Here is a 17,205-nt window from a genome sequence, read left to right on the forward strand (position 1 = left end):
ATCCATGTGATTCAAGGTTAAAAAGGGCTAACATCTGTTCAAAGCTGTGTTTCTTAATTGTGGCCCAAGCTAGCAAAGCACTTCAACTGGATTACTCGCATGCTTCAAATTAAGCATGTGCTTAAATGCTTTGCTGAATAGATGCCTATTTTGTATACAGTATGTTTCTACAATCAGTATACAATTGCACCTAGAAAACAGTTATAGATTTGCCACATACCACTCCACTGACAAACTCAGATTTAATGTTAATTTTTTTCTAGTTTCATTTACTATATTAAATCTGCTCTCCCTTTAAACCACATGCATAATCCCCATTAACTTTAATGGAATTTACAAGCACATAAATTACTGTAGCTTGCACAGTAAAACTGCATTGGTATTATTTCATGTAATGCAGTATAATACAGTGAGGGCTACTTCAAATGAAATTTTATTTTGTAGCTGGTAGATGATTTGCTGATTTTGAAAGTCTCTTCAGATGACAAGTGTTTCTAAAACATTTTGAGGTATTGAAGAACTCCAAGGCACCCAGAAGTGCAATCATATTTTGGAACTAAATCATAAATGTGCCTGCAACATGCATTCCCAAGATAGTCCTCTAAGACAGACAAATGGAATTTATTGCAAATAATTCTGCTTTTACCAAATATGACTTCTGTCTGGTCACTAAAATAAAAGTTCTCGAACACTAGCAAACATTTATGTAGGGAGATTTAAAGTATGCTTGATAGTTGAAGAACATAAAGAAAACCTGAAATCTATGTATGTGTCTGAGTATGTATTTACATAATCCTTCCTGGTGCCAATTATAAATGCTGCATAAAAACAAAACATGAACACATCTTCTGATTCTAAAAAATCAACAAACTATTTAATTCACATTAAATATTCCCACAGATAACAGATGGTTTAACACACCATTCCCCAATTGGGTCAGCTAATGCATCTGAAATCATTTCTTGAAATATAACTCTAGCTTTGGAAAATCTCTAATTTTCAGTAAATGGGTTTTAATGTGAAGGCTACTCAGAGCAGCTGTTTCTGCTAAGTCTGGAAAACTGTACCCAGTTTTTGCATAACCCAATGCAGAACTTATGTCATTTAGGTTTTTGCCCCCTGATTCCCCAAGGGATAACATATTTTACACGAAACAATCAGCAGTAACGTTACAGAGCATGCATGTCAGGACTTTGTCATCATTTTATTTAATGACAAATTGTAAAGGTATTTGTACTTAGCATTTCAATTTATCTCAAGCACACTGACAATGGTTTTTTCCAACACTCATCTTTGTAAGAGGCAGTTTATGTTTCATATATTAAACTTCATTCTCCAAAAGGTTAATTTTGGTACTTTCTATTTTGTGTTTCTTTAGTGCCTCTCAGCTGAGGATTTCAAAAGGCTTTATACAAATTAATCAATTAAGCCTCAATGCCTGTGTGAAGCAAGTGGCTTTATCTCCATATTGCAAATGGAAAACAGAGAGGATAAGTGATTTAATCACCATCAGAGCGAGTGAGTCTGTGGCACAGCTGGGAATAGAATCCACCCAACTCCCGGTCCCCAGCAGCTATAATCACTAGGGGCCATATCATGTCCTCCATATTCACAAGTAGAGGTTACAGGGACACAGCCTGGAGGAGAGTGGAAAGGAACAGTGCTGCTGCACTGAATTGTTCCCCATCTCCTATTGTGAGCCCGCAGAAACCCTTCTACTGGAGTAGGGCTGTGCTGCTAGAAAGGGGATGGAAGGAGTCAAGGGCATCATGTCCCACAAACCCATATACCTCAAGGATGACTAGGTTTCAGCCCTGCCGGTTGAAATTCCCTTTCACGGAGATCCCAGGGCTGTGAAGGATTTCTTAGCAGCATAGCTGGTGAAGGAGCTGTGCTGTCAGGGAACTGGAATGCATGTGGTGGGGGGAGGAGGGAAGACAGACTAAGTTTTGCCTTTGTGGAGCCTCAGGGGAGATTTAGGAGATGAAATCCCAACCAGCTCTGTGGAGATGGGTGGGGACACTCTTCCTCACAAAATAATTCTAATGGAAATAATCTGCATAGGGAATGATCTGGCCCTAGTTAAGCATCCTGCCCATTCTATTCTTTTCTTCTGAAGGCTTCTTTTCATGAATCTGAGAACCTAGCCACAACGACCTCCCAAAATTCTTGGAAACAAAGGTAAGCATGGTGCTGCTTCTAAACAATACAAATTTCAAGAGCATGTGTTACATTCTCTCCAACCATTCTCGTACCCCATCATTCTATAGCTACATATTGCAACACAGGACCTGCCTCTACATACGCCACTGACACCACTATAATGGAGCCACTGATTTATGTGGGAAAAGCATCAAGTCCTTAGATTGTGAACTCTGTGAAACATAGATTATTTCTTCTTATATATCTGCATAGTGCCATGCACACCAACAGTAATTATGAATACCACATAGATATTCATCCAATGCACACTGCGAAGCAACGTACACGACAATGGTGTTCACCAATATGTACCTTAACCAAGTTATTGATGTTGCTGTGCTAATTTTGCTGTTGGATTCTTAACTTTTTCATTTCCTGAATTTGAGTAAAAAATCTTAAATTAAATGGAAAAAAAATCCTTAAGACTAAATTTTGTCTTAAAAAGTAAGTCAATAGCACCAACCAGAAAGAAGGGAGAAGTGACTCTTGCTAGATCTATGGCCAGCTATTTATGTGGTCTGGTGTCTGTCAACAGCTTAGTATTTTACAAATTCCAGAAGTGAGGATAATAAGTAATATTTATTTATTGTATTGCAAAAGTGCCCAGATAGTCAGTGGCGGTTAGGAACTCATTGTGCTGGTGCTGTACAAACATGTACTAAAAAACACATTCCAGTCCAGAAAAAGGAATACTGATTCCCAGAAATATTCAGAACATCCTTAAGATAAATATAGAACCAATTATCGTCCAATTGGCTAATGATTTGGGAAAATGGAGTTTGTTAACCCTCAGTGTGTGGGGTAAAATTAATATCCTGAAAATGAATGTCCTTCCCAGAATTTTGTATGTTTGGAGGAGTCTCCCTATTTCTATTCCTCAAAGTTATTTTAAGAAATTCAATAATATTTTTGGAATGTTCCTTTGAGGTGCAGGTAAGAAACCTAGACTGCCTCTCAACAAAGTACAGCTCCCCCTATCTCTGGGCAGATATTGTTTTCCCAACTTGGACAATTATCATATCTCCTTTTTGTTAAGCCAGACATCTTTATGGGTGTTAGATATGACCGCAGAGACCCCACCTTAGGTTCAGACACTGAGAACTGGTATACCCTCTCCCCGTTTCAGGTATTGTAGGATCAAATTATTATAGATTTGATGGTTCCAGAGGTCCCACAATAATGGCTGTGAGGCAAGCCTGGTCAAACTTGGCAAGGCAATTTTGTTCCCATCCAGTCTTCCCTGTAGAGGTGGTCCTATGGAGCAATCCTATCCTTAAAATCCATGGCAAAACTGGTGGTAGGATTTGATGGACAGAGGTATTATGACAGTGTCACAGTTAATTGACAATTGTAAATTTAAAACCATTTGTAGATCATCAGCAACAATTTGGCTTGCTCTGCCCTGGAGCATGGAAATATCTCCAGTTAAAGCTTTTACTTATAAATGTATTTGGACCAGACGCATTGGGAGCTCCAGAACTACTTATTTTGGAGGAAACTTCTTGATTTACTCAACCAGTGGTATCCTTCTACAATTTTCTGGCCCAAAAATCTCTGCCAAAGATTGATAATTTGAGAGTTGTTTAGAATAGAGATTTGGATGGACAACTATTTCCGACCCAAGGGAATACAATTGTATCTAATGTTAAAAAAGTAACTAAGTAACCTGAGGCTATGGCTTATTAATCAAAAAATACTTGTTCAAACATACTGATCCCCACATAGGCTAATGGTAATGGACTCATAAATGCTGAACGCTGCTGATGTCACATTAGCTCATGTTTTTGGAATGCCCCTGTATCAAGAATTTTGGTAAGAGGTGGGGAGGAGGACCAATTTGATATTGGATGCTAAACTGAAGCCCTCCCACTTACGTTTCATTTTGGGATACATCCTTGATACCTGGAGATTATCTGACAAGACACTGTGGTTCCAATGTGCAGCTTTGGTCACTACAAAATTTATCCTGCAAAAATGGAAAAGTCAATCCTCACCAAATACTGATGTCAGCCATAACACTGAGTCAGGCCTCGCAGCAAGCAAATGACTGGCACTCCACAAAAAAGGAGTGCCCCAAAATGCAAAGCAATTAGGGATGACTTTTTAGAGGTCTAGGATTAACATAGACCCTGAAGATAGGTATGCCACTTCTCCTCCCTTCCCTTTACCCTGACCCTCTTTATTTACGTTGTGTATTATGATGAATCTGATATATTTGTTCTATTTAGAAAAATTAATAAAATATACACTAAAAAAATCACATTTCGGTCCGGAAGAACTTACTGGATAGGTAAGTAAAGATAATTTGTAAATAAAGGATTTTTTTTAAAAGTAAACCCCTGTATTCCAAAATTGATGCATATCATCATTTCTGTTAGTCAAGCAGATGCTTGAGTTCTCACATTAGCTGATTTGCAGTCCTTTCAAGTGCTTTTTATCTCTTAAAGGGCTGGTCCACACTAAGAAGCGGGGTCGAACTAGGGTACGCAAATTCAGCTACGTGAATAGCGTAGCTGAATTCGAAGTACCCTAGTTCGAACTACTCACCCATCCAGACGCCACAGAATCGAAGTCCGCGGCTCCAAGGTCAACTCCGCCACCGCCGTTTGCAGTGGTGGAGTACCGGAGTCGACCGCGGCGCTTCCGGAGTTCGAACTATCGCGTCCACATTAGACGCGATAGTTCGAACTCCGAGAAGTCGAACTCACCGCGTCGACCCGGCTGGTAAGTGTAGACTAGCCCAAAGTCAACACGACTTGCAGTCCTGAAGACATCTAAATCCAATTGTTGACTACAGGTAAAACAGGATTTAATATGTATACTAATGTCAATATTAGTGGTTTTATATTCTTTTAAATCTTTGATAGAGAATATGAATAGCTTCTTCAATTGTGGCACATTCTACACTCAGGAAACTAGGTATCCTTTTTCTCAAAAGTTAAAAGAATATAAAACTAATACCACACTTACTAAGCAAATTCAGTCTTCTTTTAGCTGCAATGAACAATTGGAACTGAATAATCTCAGAATGTGCAATCTGCATCTTGTTTCAGACAGAGGAAATGAACTACTAAGAAGCACTGAAAATCAACGACCATTGTGATTTGGGTATAACACCGACTGGGAGAGTGCAGTGGACATTGTGCCACAGAGGGATGATGTTCCGATCATCCAACTGACTGGTAATAAAAAGCATTATTCCTAGTTTTACCATGAAATAGTAGAGAGGTGTCCTCACTGAGGTCCACGCTGACTTGTCACCAGCTTGAGCGCAGCACGTTTCATACTGTGGCCATTTGCTTTCATCTCCCGCTCTACGCCCCTCCCCCCCAAAGTTTATACAGTACAATCACTGTATGTCTGTGCTTGCAGCTTCTCTGTTAGATGAAAAGAAGCGTTTATTGCTAGAGTTCACCAGCTAGAAAACCTGCAGAAAATCCTTTTTGCTATTCTATAGTTTTAGGAAAATGTGATCACAGAATGCGTCTGACCCTGGATCTGCAATGTAACACAAACTGTATAGTATTTTGTATGAGACACACAGGACATTTTCTGTTCACTTGGATGGTTCCACCTCTGTCTGCTTCCCAGAATGTGGTTGGTACTGTTGGCATGAGAACTTAGGCCTAAAGAGGAAGGATGACCTCTTGGTTAAGGCAAAGGACTAAAACTTGGGTGATCTGTGTTCAATTACTGACTCTGACTTCCTCAGTGACCCTGGGCAAGCCACTTAATTTCTGTGTACCTCTGTTCCTCACCCCTTGTCTGTCTTGTCTAATTGGACAGTAAATTCTTCATGACAGGGACCCTGTTTCTATGTGTATGTATAGTGCCTAGTACCAGGGGGCCTTGACCTCAGTCTCATAATAATGAACCGAACTAGCGGTACCAAAGAGAAACACACAGCTCTGTCCTGCCTACTTATGGGCATTTCATACAGTACCAGCAAGTGCAGCTGAAATTTGCACAAAACACAGTCCATGTGGCCGGTAAGTGTAGATTAGAGAGAAAAGGGTTGAATAGGAATTGTTCACCTCCCCCATAGAGGCTCTACTGCATGAACATCACAAAGCTGGGGCTTTGCAGTTTGGGAGTATCATCTTACCAGGGATGGTGGGACCAAGACAGATGGTAACTGCTTTATGTGGCATCATCTCACCTCCCACTCCAAGAAGCCCATGGAACCTCCATTGAAAATTCCAACAGGGGATTAATACTGACTGACTCATGCTCTGTATCTCAGGGGCACAGTGTGTGTGCACAGGCAGTCAGCCAATGGCAGCAGGGGGTATCAGGGAAGAATAGACCCTCCAGGAAGATGCTCCAGGACCCACAGGGTTTCCCTCAATATGTAAACAGAGGGAGTTGCCACAGGAAAAACAAAAGGCTGATAACAAGGAAAACACTGAGAGGAAATGGTTTTCTTTTCAATGTCATATATAGAGATACTAGATTCTTACAATACAGTAACCAGAATTATAAGAGCCAAAATACAAACTGGAATGAAACACTCTTGGCAGGAGTTTGTTTCCATAAGCACTAGGAAGTAGACTTTCCCACAGATCCAAGCATTACACACCCCATCAGTTTTAAGACTATAATCCCTCCACTAGCACCTCCTGTGTGCAAGGAATATGAATCAGATCTACTTACTCATTTCTCTCCAGACTGATGACTAGTCGCTTACTTTCAGTTTGTATTAGAAACTTCATCAGTGCTGGGTGACTCTGAAAAATGAAAAAGATGACAACTAAGTTCAATGCCAATAATATTCTCTTAGGGACTGATGCTGCAATGTGCTAAGCACCCAAATCCTGCTGTATACAATGGCAACTCAGGGAACCTGACACAATAGGGCCCTTATTCCTTGAAGGAAGAACATAATGTTGAGAGAACATTAACTCTTTGCAATGCAACATCTCATAAGCAATATTTCTCTGTTAATAAACAGAGAGACCGGCAGTATGGGAATCAGCAGGGTATCACACTTGCTTCACAAAGACAGACGAAAGAGTCTATACATGTTAAGCAATTATATCACATGTACTCTTCCTGAGATCAGACTGTGGCAGGACTATAGCTCTGATTCAGTTTGTAAGACAGAACCACAGCAGTACATTGCAGATCAGTTTCTGGAGGCCTTCTGGAATATCCCCAATACAATTCTGAAACAATCTTTTTCTTCTCCAAATGCTGGTGTAACATCTTGCCACAAATGCCTCATGAAAGCGCTCGCTCACTGTTGCGTTTTTTAAATGAGCTGAATCAGCCTTAGGCTTTGTGGCGCAGTTTGCAATTAAGATGTTTATAGTCACATATAGTTCCCTCCTCACCTGTAACCAAATCTGCGGTGCTGAGATTGGGGAGTCAGTTATATGGCTCCAGTCAAAATATTCATGTACTTGAAGCTTGTGCTTAAGAACTTTGCTGAATCAGGGCCTACAGCGTAGACCCCCTGGGTAGCATAGACCTATGACCATCATTGGAACTTCGGTGGGAAAGGCAGCACTGCTGAATTAATTTATTTTTCCCTAGGAATAATTGTAAATTTTAACAGGTATTTTTATAAACTTACTGTAAAACAAAACAAAACCCAAACAAAAACAAATAAAACAAAACCCTAACCTCTCCCTCCTAAGGTTTTTAACTTAAAAAAAAAAACCACCACCACTGCCATTCCAGGCAGAGTGATCAGAAATAAAGAAAATAATCACAACAATCTCTGTGAAAACAGACAAACTATTTGATCTCTCTAGATCATAGTTAGAGCACCATTGAGAATGAACAAATAATTTAAGGAGGAGGAGATGTCAACTGGAGAACAGCACCAAAAAATTAAAAATCCCATTCAGGACTTCTAGATTTTATTTCCAGCTCTGACACAATTTCTGTGAGATACTGGGCAAGATATTCAATTCTCTGTTCCCCAGTTTCCCAATAATAATATCAAGGAGGTATGAGGCTCCATTCATTAAATAAGAGATCCTCAGAGAGAAGGTTAAAGGCCTGAAACAAACTATTGTAAGATTCTAGGAGTGTGGAGGAGTAGGCATTAACAGGGGTGGCTCTAGGAATTCCACCACCCCAAACAGGGCGGCGCACAGTGCAGGGCGCTCTGGCGGTTGCCAGTCCCGCGGCTCCGGGGGACCTCTTGCAGACGTGTCTACAGATGGTCTGCTGGTCCTGCGGCTTTGTTGGACCTCCCACAGGCACGTCTGCGGGAGGTCCACCGGAGCCGTGGGACCAGCGGACCCTCCGCAGTCGTGCCTGCGGGAGATCCGCCGGAGCCGCCTGCCGCCCTCCCGGCAAAATGCCGCCCCAAGCGCGCGCTTGGCTCGCTGGGGTCTGGAGCCGGCCCTGGGCATATAAAACACTACTGTAACATTGCACTCTGTGGTTTTATGAAAATATTCTAATGAGTGTGAATATAAAGTAACTGGAATATGCTTCACGCAAAAGGTCTCTTGTAAGGTATCATTGCAAAGCTTATAATCTACTGAGTATAATCATCCTATTTGTATAAATGTATCATTCTTGTATCTGAAACTAGAAATATGAAATATAACTCTGAGGTCCTATTGTAATTATGCAAAGTGTGGGCCATTAATGATGGCTTGGAATCTTGATGGCTCCCATTAACCAGGATAATTGGTTGTAAATGGCTCTGTTTACTTGTAAGTCTTCCTGTATACCTGTGTGCTGGCAAAGGGGGTTGCAGTCATGAGAAATCCCCTAGGGCTTGGCTACACTTGCAGCTGTAGAGTGCTTTAAGTTAAACCCGCCTTCATAGAGCGCACTAGGGAAAGCACTGCGGTCTGTCCACACTGAGAGCTGAAAGCGCACTGGTGTGGCCACATTTGCAGCACTTGCAGCTACATCGGGAGTGGTGCATTATGGGTAGCTATCCCAGCATTCAAGTGGCTGCAACGTGCTTTTCAAATGGGGGTGGGGTGGAGTGTGACAGGGAGTGTGGGGGGAGAGAGAGTGGGTTTCTGGGGAGCTGAAAGTGTGTCAGCACACTGTCTTGTTAGTTCAGACCCCCCTCCCTCCCCTGCCTCTCTCTCACTCAAAGCAAACATTAGCTGTTTGGTTTTTTCCCTCGGAGCAGCCAGCACTCCAAAAGGGAGCCCTCCCACCTCTCTCTCACTTACTCAAAGCAAACATTAGCTGTTTGTTTTTTTCTCAGACCAGATAAGCAGCCGGCACTCTGAAACGGAGCTTTGAAAGGGCACTTCCATGTCCCGAGTTCACAACAAAGACAAGAGAGGCCACTTCAGTTAAGGGGATTATGGGATGTTTCCAGAGGTCAATTAGAGCATTGTAACGTTACTTCTCGTTTACACTGGCACTGAAGCATCTCACCCAATACACAACAGCTGTTAATCCTCTCGCCAAACTGGAGTACCAGGAGCGCTCCAGCCAGGGAGTCAGAGCGCGTTGTGTGTCTTGCCAGTGTGGACGGTGAGTAAGAAAGTGCACTCTGAGAGGCTTTATTGCAGTATAATGTGCAAGAGTAGTCAAGGCCCTAGTTATCACCTGAGCTGGAACAAGGACTGTACCAAGGGAAAGGATTGGGCCCAGATTAGAAAGGAGTCTAGTCTGTGAAACAAACTTATTGGAACATCTGTGAGAGTGAGATTTCATTTGTATTTAGTTTCCTTCTGTATTAGGCTTAGACTTGCGTGTTTTATTTTATTTTGCTTGGTAATTTACTTTGTTCTGTCTGTTATTACTTGGAACCACTTAAATCCTACTTTTTATATTTAATAAAATCACTTTTTGCTTATTAATTGACCCAGAGCAAGTAATTATTACCTGGGGGAGCAAACAGCTGTGCATATCAGTGTTACAGAAGGCAAACAATTTATGAGTTTACCCTATATAAGCTTTATACAGAGTAAAACTGATTTATTTGGGGTTTGAATCCCACTGGGAACTCCGTGTCTGGGTGCTAGAGACAGGAGCACTTCTTAAGCTGTTTCCAGTTAAATCTGCAGCTTATGGGGAACATGGTTCAGATCTGAGTCTGTGTTTGCAGCAGACTAGAGTGTCCAACTCAACAAGACAGGGTACTGAAGTCCCAAGATGGCAGGGAAAACGGGCTCAGAGGTAGTCTCAGCACATCAGGTGGCAGTCCCAAGGGGGTCTCTGTGACCCAACCCATCACAACTACTTTGCCTAGTGAGCCAATAACCATCCAGTAATTCTTGAATATTGCACTTGAATGCTGAATTACAGTTTACATGTGCAAAGTCAGTCCTAATACAAAGCCCACATTTATATTAAGGACCACGTGATCATCTTGCTTGGGGAGAGTGTTGCCTACTGGTCAGGGGATTAGGCCCTATGATATGTAGAGAAGGGTTTTGGTAGGAGAGCCCAGGCCCTGCCACTCCACCAGGCTCTGGCCCAGGGTCCTGTGAGGGCGACAAAAGGGACTGACAGCCAGAAGTGCCTTAAGGCTGTCCTCCCTTGGCCACTTCCTACAACCCATCTAATGTCCAAAGTTTACAGCCCGTAACAGGAAGGTGTGAAGGGGATCAGCTCATCACTTGGCACCTCTTCGCAGCTGGTGGTGGCATGGCAGCTCTCTTCCTCTTGGGGTGGCCAGGTCTGTTCTAAGACTCTCCCCTTCCAAGGTAGTCCATATACAAAACAAGGGAAACTAACACAAACAAACAGAGTCAGTATGCAAGAGAAGGAAATGCCTCCCTTTCAGGGTATAACGGAAGCAGGTCCTCCCTTCCCTCAGCCCTTTCCTCAGAAGCTGCCAGGTAGCAGTCCTTTCTCTTCCCTTGTCTGCCTGCAAGTGAGCTGTTCTGCTCCCTTCTACCTCCTCCTCCATCTCTTACAAACGTAGTGGGGCAGAGCTGGCTACGCCCAGAGCAGTTCCTTAACCCCTTGTTGCCAAGTGTCAGATTGGTATATCCATCACAGACCATTTATGCTCAGTTTGCACCTTAACAAATAAGCTTCATTGAAATGTTAGACAATACTTTCTTGTTTTGAAATTCTGTTTGTAGTTTAAGAGAGTCATAAGAACATAAGAATGGCCATACTGGGTCAGACCAAAGGTCCGTCTAGCCCAGTATCCTGTCTACCGACAGTGGCCAATGCCAGGTGCCCCAGAGGGAGTGATCCTGACAGGTAATGATCAAGTGATCTCTCTCCTGCCATCCATCTCCACCCTTTGACAAACAGAGGCTAGGGACACCATTCCTTACCCATCCTGGCTAATAGCCATTAATGGACTTAACCTCCATGAATTTATCCAGTTTTCTTTTAAACACTGTTATAGTCCCAGCCTTCATAACCTCCTCAGGCAAGGAGTTCCACGAGTTGACTGTGCGCTGTGTGAAGAAGAACTTCGTTTTATTTGTTTTAAACCTGCTGCCCATTAATTTCGTTTGGTGGCCCCTAGTTCTTGGAATATTTATGGGAATAAGTAAATAACTTTTCCTTATCTACTTTCTCCTCAACACACATGATTTTATATACCTCTATCATATCCCTCCTTAGTCTCCTCTTTTCCAAGTTGAAAAGTCCTAGCTTCTTTAATCTCTCCTCATATGGGACCCATCCCAAACGCCTAATCATTTTAGTTGCCCTTTTCTGAACCTTTTCCAATGCCAGTATATCTTTTTTTGAGATGAGGAGACCACAGCTGTATGCAGTATTCAAGATGTGGGAGTACCATTGATTTATATAAGGACAATAATATATTCTCAGTCTTATTCTCTATCCCCTTTTTAATGATTCCTAACATCCTGTTTGCTTTTTTGACCGACTCTGCACACTGCGTGGACATCTTCAGAGAACTATCCACAATAACTCCAAGATCTTTTTCCTGATTTGTTGTCGCTAAATTAGCCCCCATCATATTGTATGTATAGTTGGGATTATTTTTTCCAATGTGCACTACTTTACATTTATCCACATTAAATTTCATTTGCCATTTTGTTGCCCAATCACGTAGTTTTGTGAGATCTTTTTGAAGTTCTTCACAGTCTACTTTGGTCTTAACTATCTTGAGCAGTTTAGTATCATCTGCAAACTTTGCCACCTCACTTTTTACCCCTTTCTCCAGATCATTTATGAATAAGTTGAATAGGATTAGTCCTAGGACTGACCCTTGGGGAACACCACTAGTTACCCCTCTCCATTCTGAGAATTTACATTTTATTCCTACCCTTTGTTCCCTGTCTTTTAATCAGTTCTCAATCCATGAAAGTATCTTCCCTCTTATTCCATGACAACTTAATTTACCTACGAGCCTTTGGTGAGGGACCTTGTCAAAGGCTTTCTAGAAATCTAAGTACACTATGTCCACTGGATCCCCCTTGTTCACATGTTTGTTGACCCCTTCAAAGAACTCTAATAGATTAGTAAGACACGATTTCCCTTTACAGAAACCATGTTGACTTTTGCCCAACAATTTATGTTCTTCTATGTGTCTGACAATTTTATTCTTTACTACTGTTTATTACTGTTTGCCCAGTCCTGACGTTAGACTTACCGGTCTGTAACTGCCGGGATCACCTCTAGAGCCCTTTTAAAATATTGGTGTTACATTAGCTATCTTCCATTCACTGGGTACAGAAGCCGATTTAAAGAACAGGTTACAAACCTTAGTTAATAGTTCCACAACTTCACATTTGAGTTCTTTCAGAACTCTTGGGTGAATGCCATCCGGTCCCGGTGATTTGTTAATGTTAAGTTTATCAATTGATTCCAAAACCTCCTTTAGTGACACTTCAGTATGTGACAGTTCCTCAGATTTGTCATCTACAAAAGCCGGCTCAGGTTTGGGAATCTCCCTAACATCCTCAGCCATGAAGACTGAAGCAAAAAATCCATTTAGTTTCTCTGCAATGACTTTATCGTCTGTAAACGCTCCTTTTGTATCTCAATCATCCAGGATCCCCACTGGTTGTTTAGCAGGCTTCCTGCTTCTGATGTACTTAAAAAAACATTTTGTTATTACCTTTGGAGTTTTTGGCTAGCCATTCTTCGAACTCCTCTTTGGCTTTTCTTTTTACATTTTTACACTTAATTTGTCAGTGTTGATGCTCCTTTCTATTTACCTCACTAGGATTTGACTTCCACTTTTTAAAAGATTCCTTTTTATCTCTCACTGCTTCTTTTACATGGTTGTTAAGCCACAGTGGCTCTTTTTTAGTTCTTTTACTGTGTTTCTTAATTTGGGGTACACATTTAAGTTGGGCCTCTATTATGGTGTATTTAAAAAGCGTCCATGCAACTTGCACGGATTTCACTTTAGTCACTGTACCTTTTAATTTCTGTTTAATTAACCCCCTCATTTTTTGCATAGTTCCCCTTTCTGAAATTAAATGCCACAGTGTTGGGCTGTTGAGATGTTCTTCCCACCACAGGGATGGTAAATGTTAAATGTTATAATATTATGGTAACTATTTCCAAGCAGTCCTGTTATAGTTACCTCAGAGGATCACCTGCACATTTAATTTAATTTTTGAAAAACTATCTAAATTTAGGTCAGTCAATCAGAGTTGAAACACAGTCATTTAGCGTTTCACTGATTTATAGAAAAATGCTTCCAAATTTCTGATTTATGGACTAAAAAGTCTGTACTACCTCAGATTGACTGAATGACAGCATGTCTTTGAAATATAATTATTTATAAGTGATTTAGAAAATCACAACCCTTTATTAAAATTGAAATCATTATGGCAAGATTGCTATGTGTGTGCGCATGTGGGAGATTGAGGCGGAATTACAAATTCACTATATTAAAAACCTGGCAAAACTCCAACTCTCTTAACACACACCATTAAGTACAGACTGGACTTTTAAAGAGAGATGGTCACTTCCATCTTAAATCATTAGTTTCAAACGCCACTAGTGCAGATTCACGTGCAGCTTTTTTTCCCCCTTGCACAACAGTAACAATATTAAAATACTGTGTCCTAATGTACTTTTCAATAACTAGATCCCTCTACAACAGTGGTTCTCAACCAGGGGTCCAGGGCCCCCGGGGGGCTGCGAGCAGGTTTCAGGGGCTCCACCATGTATGGCTGGCATTAAACTCGCTAGGGCCCAGGGCAGAAAGCCAAAGTCCCGCCACACAGGACTGCAGCCAGGGGCCCTGAGCCCCACCACCCAGGGCTTGAGCAACTTAGCTTTGCAATGCCCCCTATGGTGTGAGAGGTCCTGGGCACTTGCCCTCCTACCCCCAATGCCATCCCTGGTTTTTATATGCAGAAAAACAGTTGTTGTGGCACAGGTGGGCCATGGAGTTTTTATAGCATGTCGGGGGGAGCCTCAGAAAGAAAAAGGTTGAGAACCCCTGCTCTACAATACCAAATAAATGCTTCTGACTGCAGCCTTGGCATTCAGACACATGGGAGTCATTTATTTGCATGAATATTTAGAGGGAATTTTGATTACCACTTTAATATTAGTGCACTGATTCCAAAGCCCAGGAGATATGCACACCATAGAATTTAAGAGGACAAAACAGAACTAACTATAATGTTACACAGTAAGGAATTAAGCTATTGCAGCAGCATAATGGGTTCTCCTAGCCTTAAAGCCTTTTAGTTAATATGTAAATTATGGATATGTTTATTTGTGAGTTCATAATAAAATTTCATTGACAGTCAATTAACACTACCAGGCTGTGATATAAAAAATGATGCAGAGAAGAACGTACCATCAAAAGATAAAACTGTCACTCTTCAAAAGGTGCACAGGTAATTTAAATAATATTTTATCCATAATAGTGAGTTCTTCTGTCACTGCTAGAGAAGGATGGTCCAGTGGTTTGGGGTCTAGCCTAGACCATGGAGGATCTGAGTTCTATTCCCTTCTCCTTCTCCATAGACTTCCTAAGAGACTTATGGCCTTGGTCCTGATCTGGAAAATAAATGGGGATAATAGCACTTCCCTATCTCACAGGGATGTTGAAAGGATAACTACACTGGAGATTGTGAGGTGCTCTGATATTGTGATAAAAGAGACCATATAAGCACCTTACATATATTTTAAATGTGCAAGAGAATCAGGGATTATTCTGAAGAAGGTGAGTTTTAATGTATAAACCTCTGAAATATGCTCAACATTATTATTTCATAGGAAGTTATGTTAATGTTCCTCCATTTGTTTTTGCAAGTCTTTCAAAACTGTATGAGTTTCTTGCAAAGCATAATAATTTCCACTTTGAGACAACTTTTTGAAAATGCATTGCAAGATTCAATAGAAATCCCACTCGCGATAAATGCTGATGTCAGTTATATAGTTTATATTTTCTGCTTAGAATAACCAACAAAAAAAAGCCACCACATCATTGTGGTATGTAAAAAGTGTTATGTACAGTCTCTTTTAGAAAGAACCAAAAAATATTTGCAGTCATTTGTTGTAAGACAAGCAAAAAATAATGAGGAATATAGACCATTCATTTCCATGCTGACACCACTTATTCCATGTCAAGATCCTTCAATATTACAAAATGTGAAACTAAAATACTTTTATTAAAACAACACACTACAGACATGCCAAGTCTATAACCGCTTTTCCAAGTAGCCTATTGCTTTCTGACCTATTCTATTGGGATATCCCACCAATCCACTGCTTTTTTCCAGTACGCAACTAGTACCCATGAGACCAGAGAATGGTTTTATGTGTTAAGAAACAGCCCTGACCCTAAGACATTTAAAGTAGTCTGTTGTTTTCCTCACTTCTCTCCTAATTCAGAGTACCTAAATTCATTTCATTATGCACTCTCACATGACATAATTCTAAGGCACATAACTCTCTTAGCTTGTACTTGAATTTAAAAAAAAATGTGTGCAAATTTACAGTCAACTGTTTTGTTTTCGTTTTTGGTGTGTTTGTTTTTTTCTGTTGATTTGAATTAGGATTAGTGCAATTTATTTAGTAATCTGAGAAAAAAATATTGAAACACTGAATAAATAGTACACAATTTGAATTAGACCCTCAGTTGAGGCCAAGCATGAATTACTCTGACAAATCCCCTGAAAAATAGATAAAACAAATAATGGACAATTTAAATCATCTCTTGTGAATGAGATGCTAGGCTACTGTTGACAGAAACAGACCAAGAGAGAAAAAGATATGACATATCCAAGAGCCAACCGGCAGGGAAGAAACCCTCTCATTTCTTATAATGGAACTAGAATCATTATGCATGTCTACCTGATGAGTAGAGTAGGCAATGACTTTTAGATTTATTGCTCGTCTGGAATATGAATGATTGAGAAATACAAGTGCAATGCTGTGCCAAATGAAAATGTAAGTTGACTAGGAAACATCATTTGTTCCGTAAAAAAAATACTGGCTTCAAAAATTCTATGCTCCTGATTGGCTAAGAGCAGCTGCAACTTGTGATGATATCCATCATTGGCTGGAACTGTTTTTGTAAACAACTACATCCTGGTCTGGATTTATTCCCTGGCACTGAAGCTGCTTTCAGGAGAGCTCTCCTGTGGTCATTCTGCGCTTAACTTTCCTCTTCGGATTTAAATTGAAAACTGCAGGCAGAAGAATTTTGAAGTAAAACAATTAATTAAATATTGTTTTTAGAAATCACTATTAAGTTAAAAAAGAATAACGGGAAAGCTCTCCAGGCCTTACATTGTGAGAAAGCTCACAGCTCAGAGTCAGAACCAAGGGCTGTGGCTTTCTGATTTTTGCTCTGAGTAACAACACAAGTGGCCTCAGATTCAGGGCCAGGATTGTAGGTCATTTCCCAACAAGACATCTACTGGTATTGGGGTGAAAAGTGTGATAAACTCAGGACAGACAGCTGCAAGGGAGGGGTAAGAATCAGTCCCAGAGGGTTAAAAGGCCCTCCTCCTTATCAACTGGGAGGCAACTACAGGTCAATCAGGTTCAGCTGAGAAAGGGTTGCCAAGGTAGCACTTAGAATCAGCTGAGGGGGAGCTACCTGAGGTTAATTAGGATCAGCTGATTCCAACTTAGGGCTGCCTGAGACCTTTTTAAACC

At 40.9% G+C, this 17,205-nt stretch overlaps 1 protein-coding gene across 1 annotated transcript in view; it reads right to left on the reverse strand.

Moving 5' to 3' along the window:
- ADAM12 (ADAM metallopeptidase domain 12) overlaps nucleotides 1-17,205 on the reverse strand; it is a 320,435-nt gene that overhangs the window by 219,949 nt on the left and 83,281 nt on the right. Inside the window, exon 4 of the mRNA XM_039546827.1 lies at nucleotides 6,856-6,929. Within this exon, the coding sequence (XP_039402761.1) occupies nucleotides 6,856-6,929 (74 nt within the window). The remainder of the gene's footprint in view (nucleotides 1-6,855; nucleotides 6,930-17,205) is intronic.

This window comes from Mauremys reevesii, linkage group 7 (genome assembly GCF_016161935.1).
Source record: "Mauremys reevesii isolate NIE-2019 linkage group 7, ASM1616193v1, whole genome shotgun sequence".
NCBI classification, from domain to species: Eukaryota; Metazoa; Chordata; order Testudines; family Geoemydidae; genus Mauremys; species Mauremys reevesii.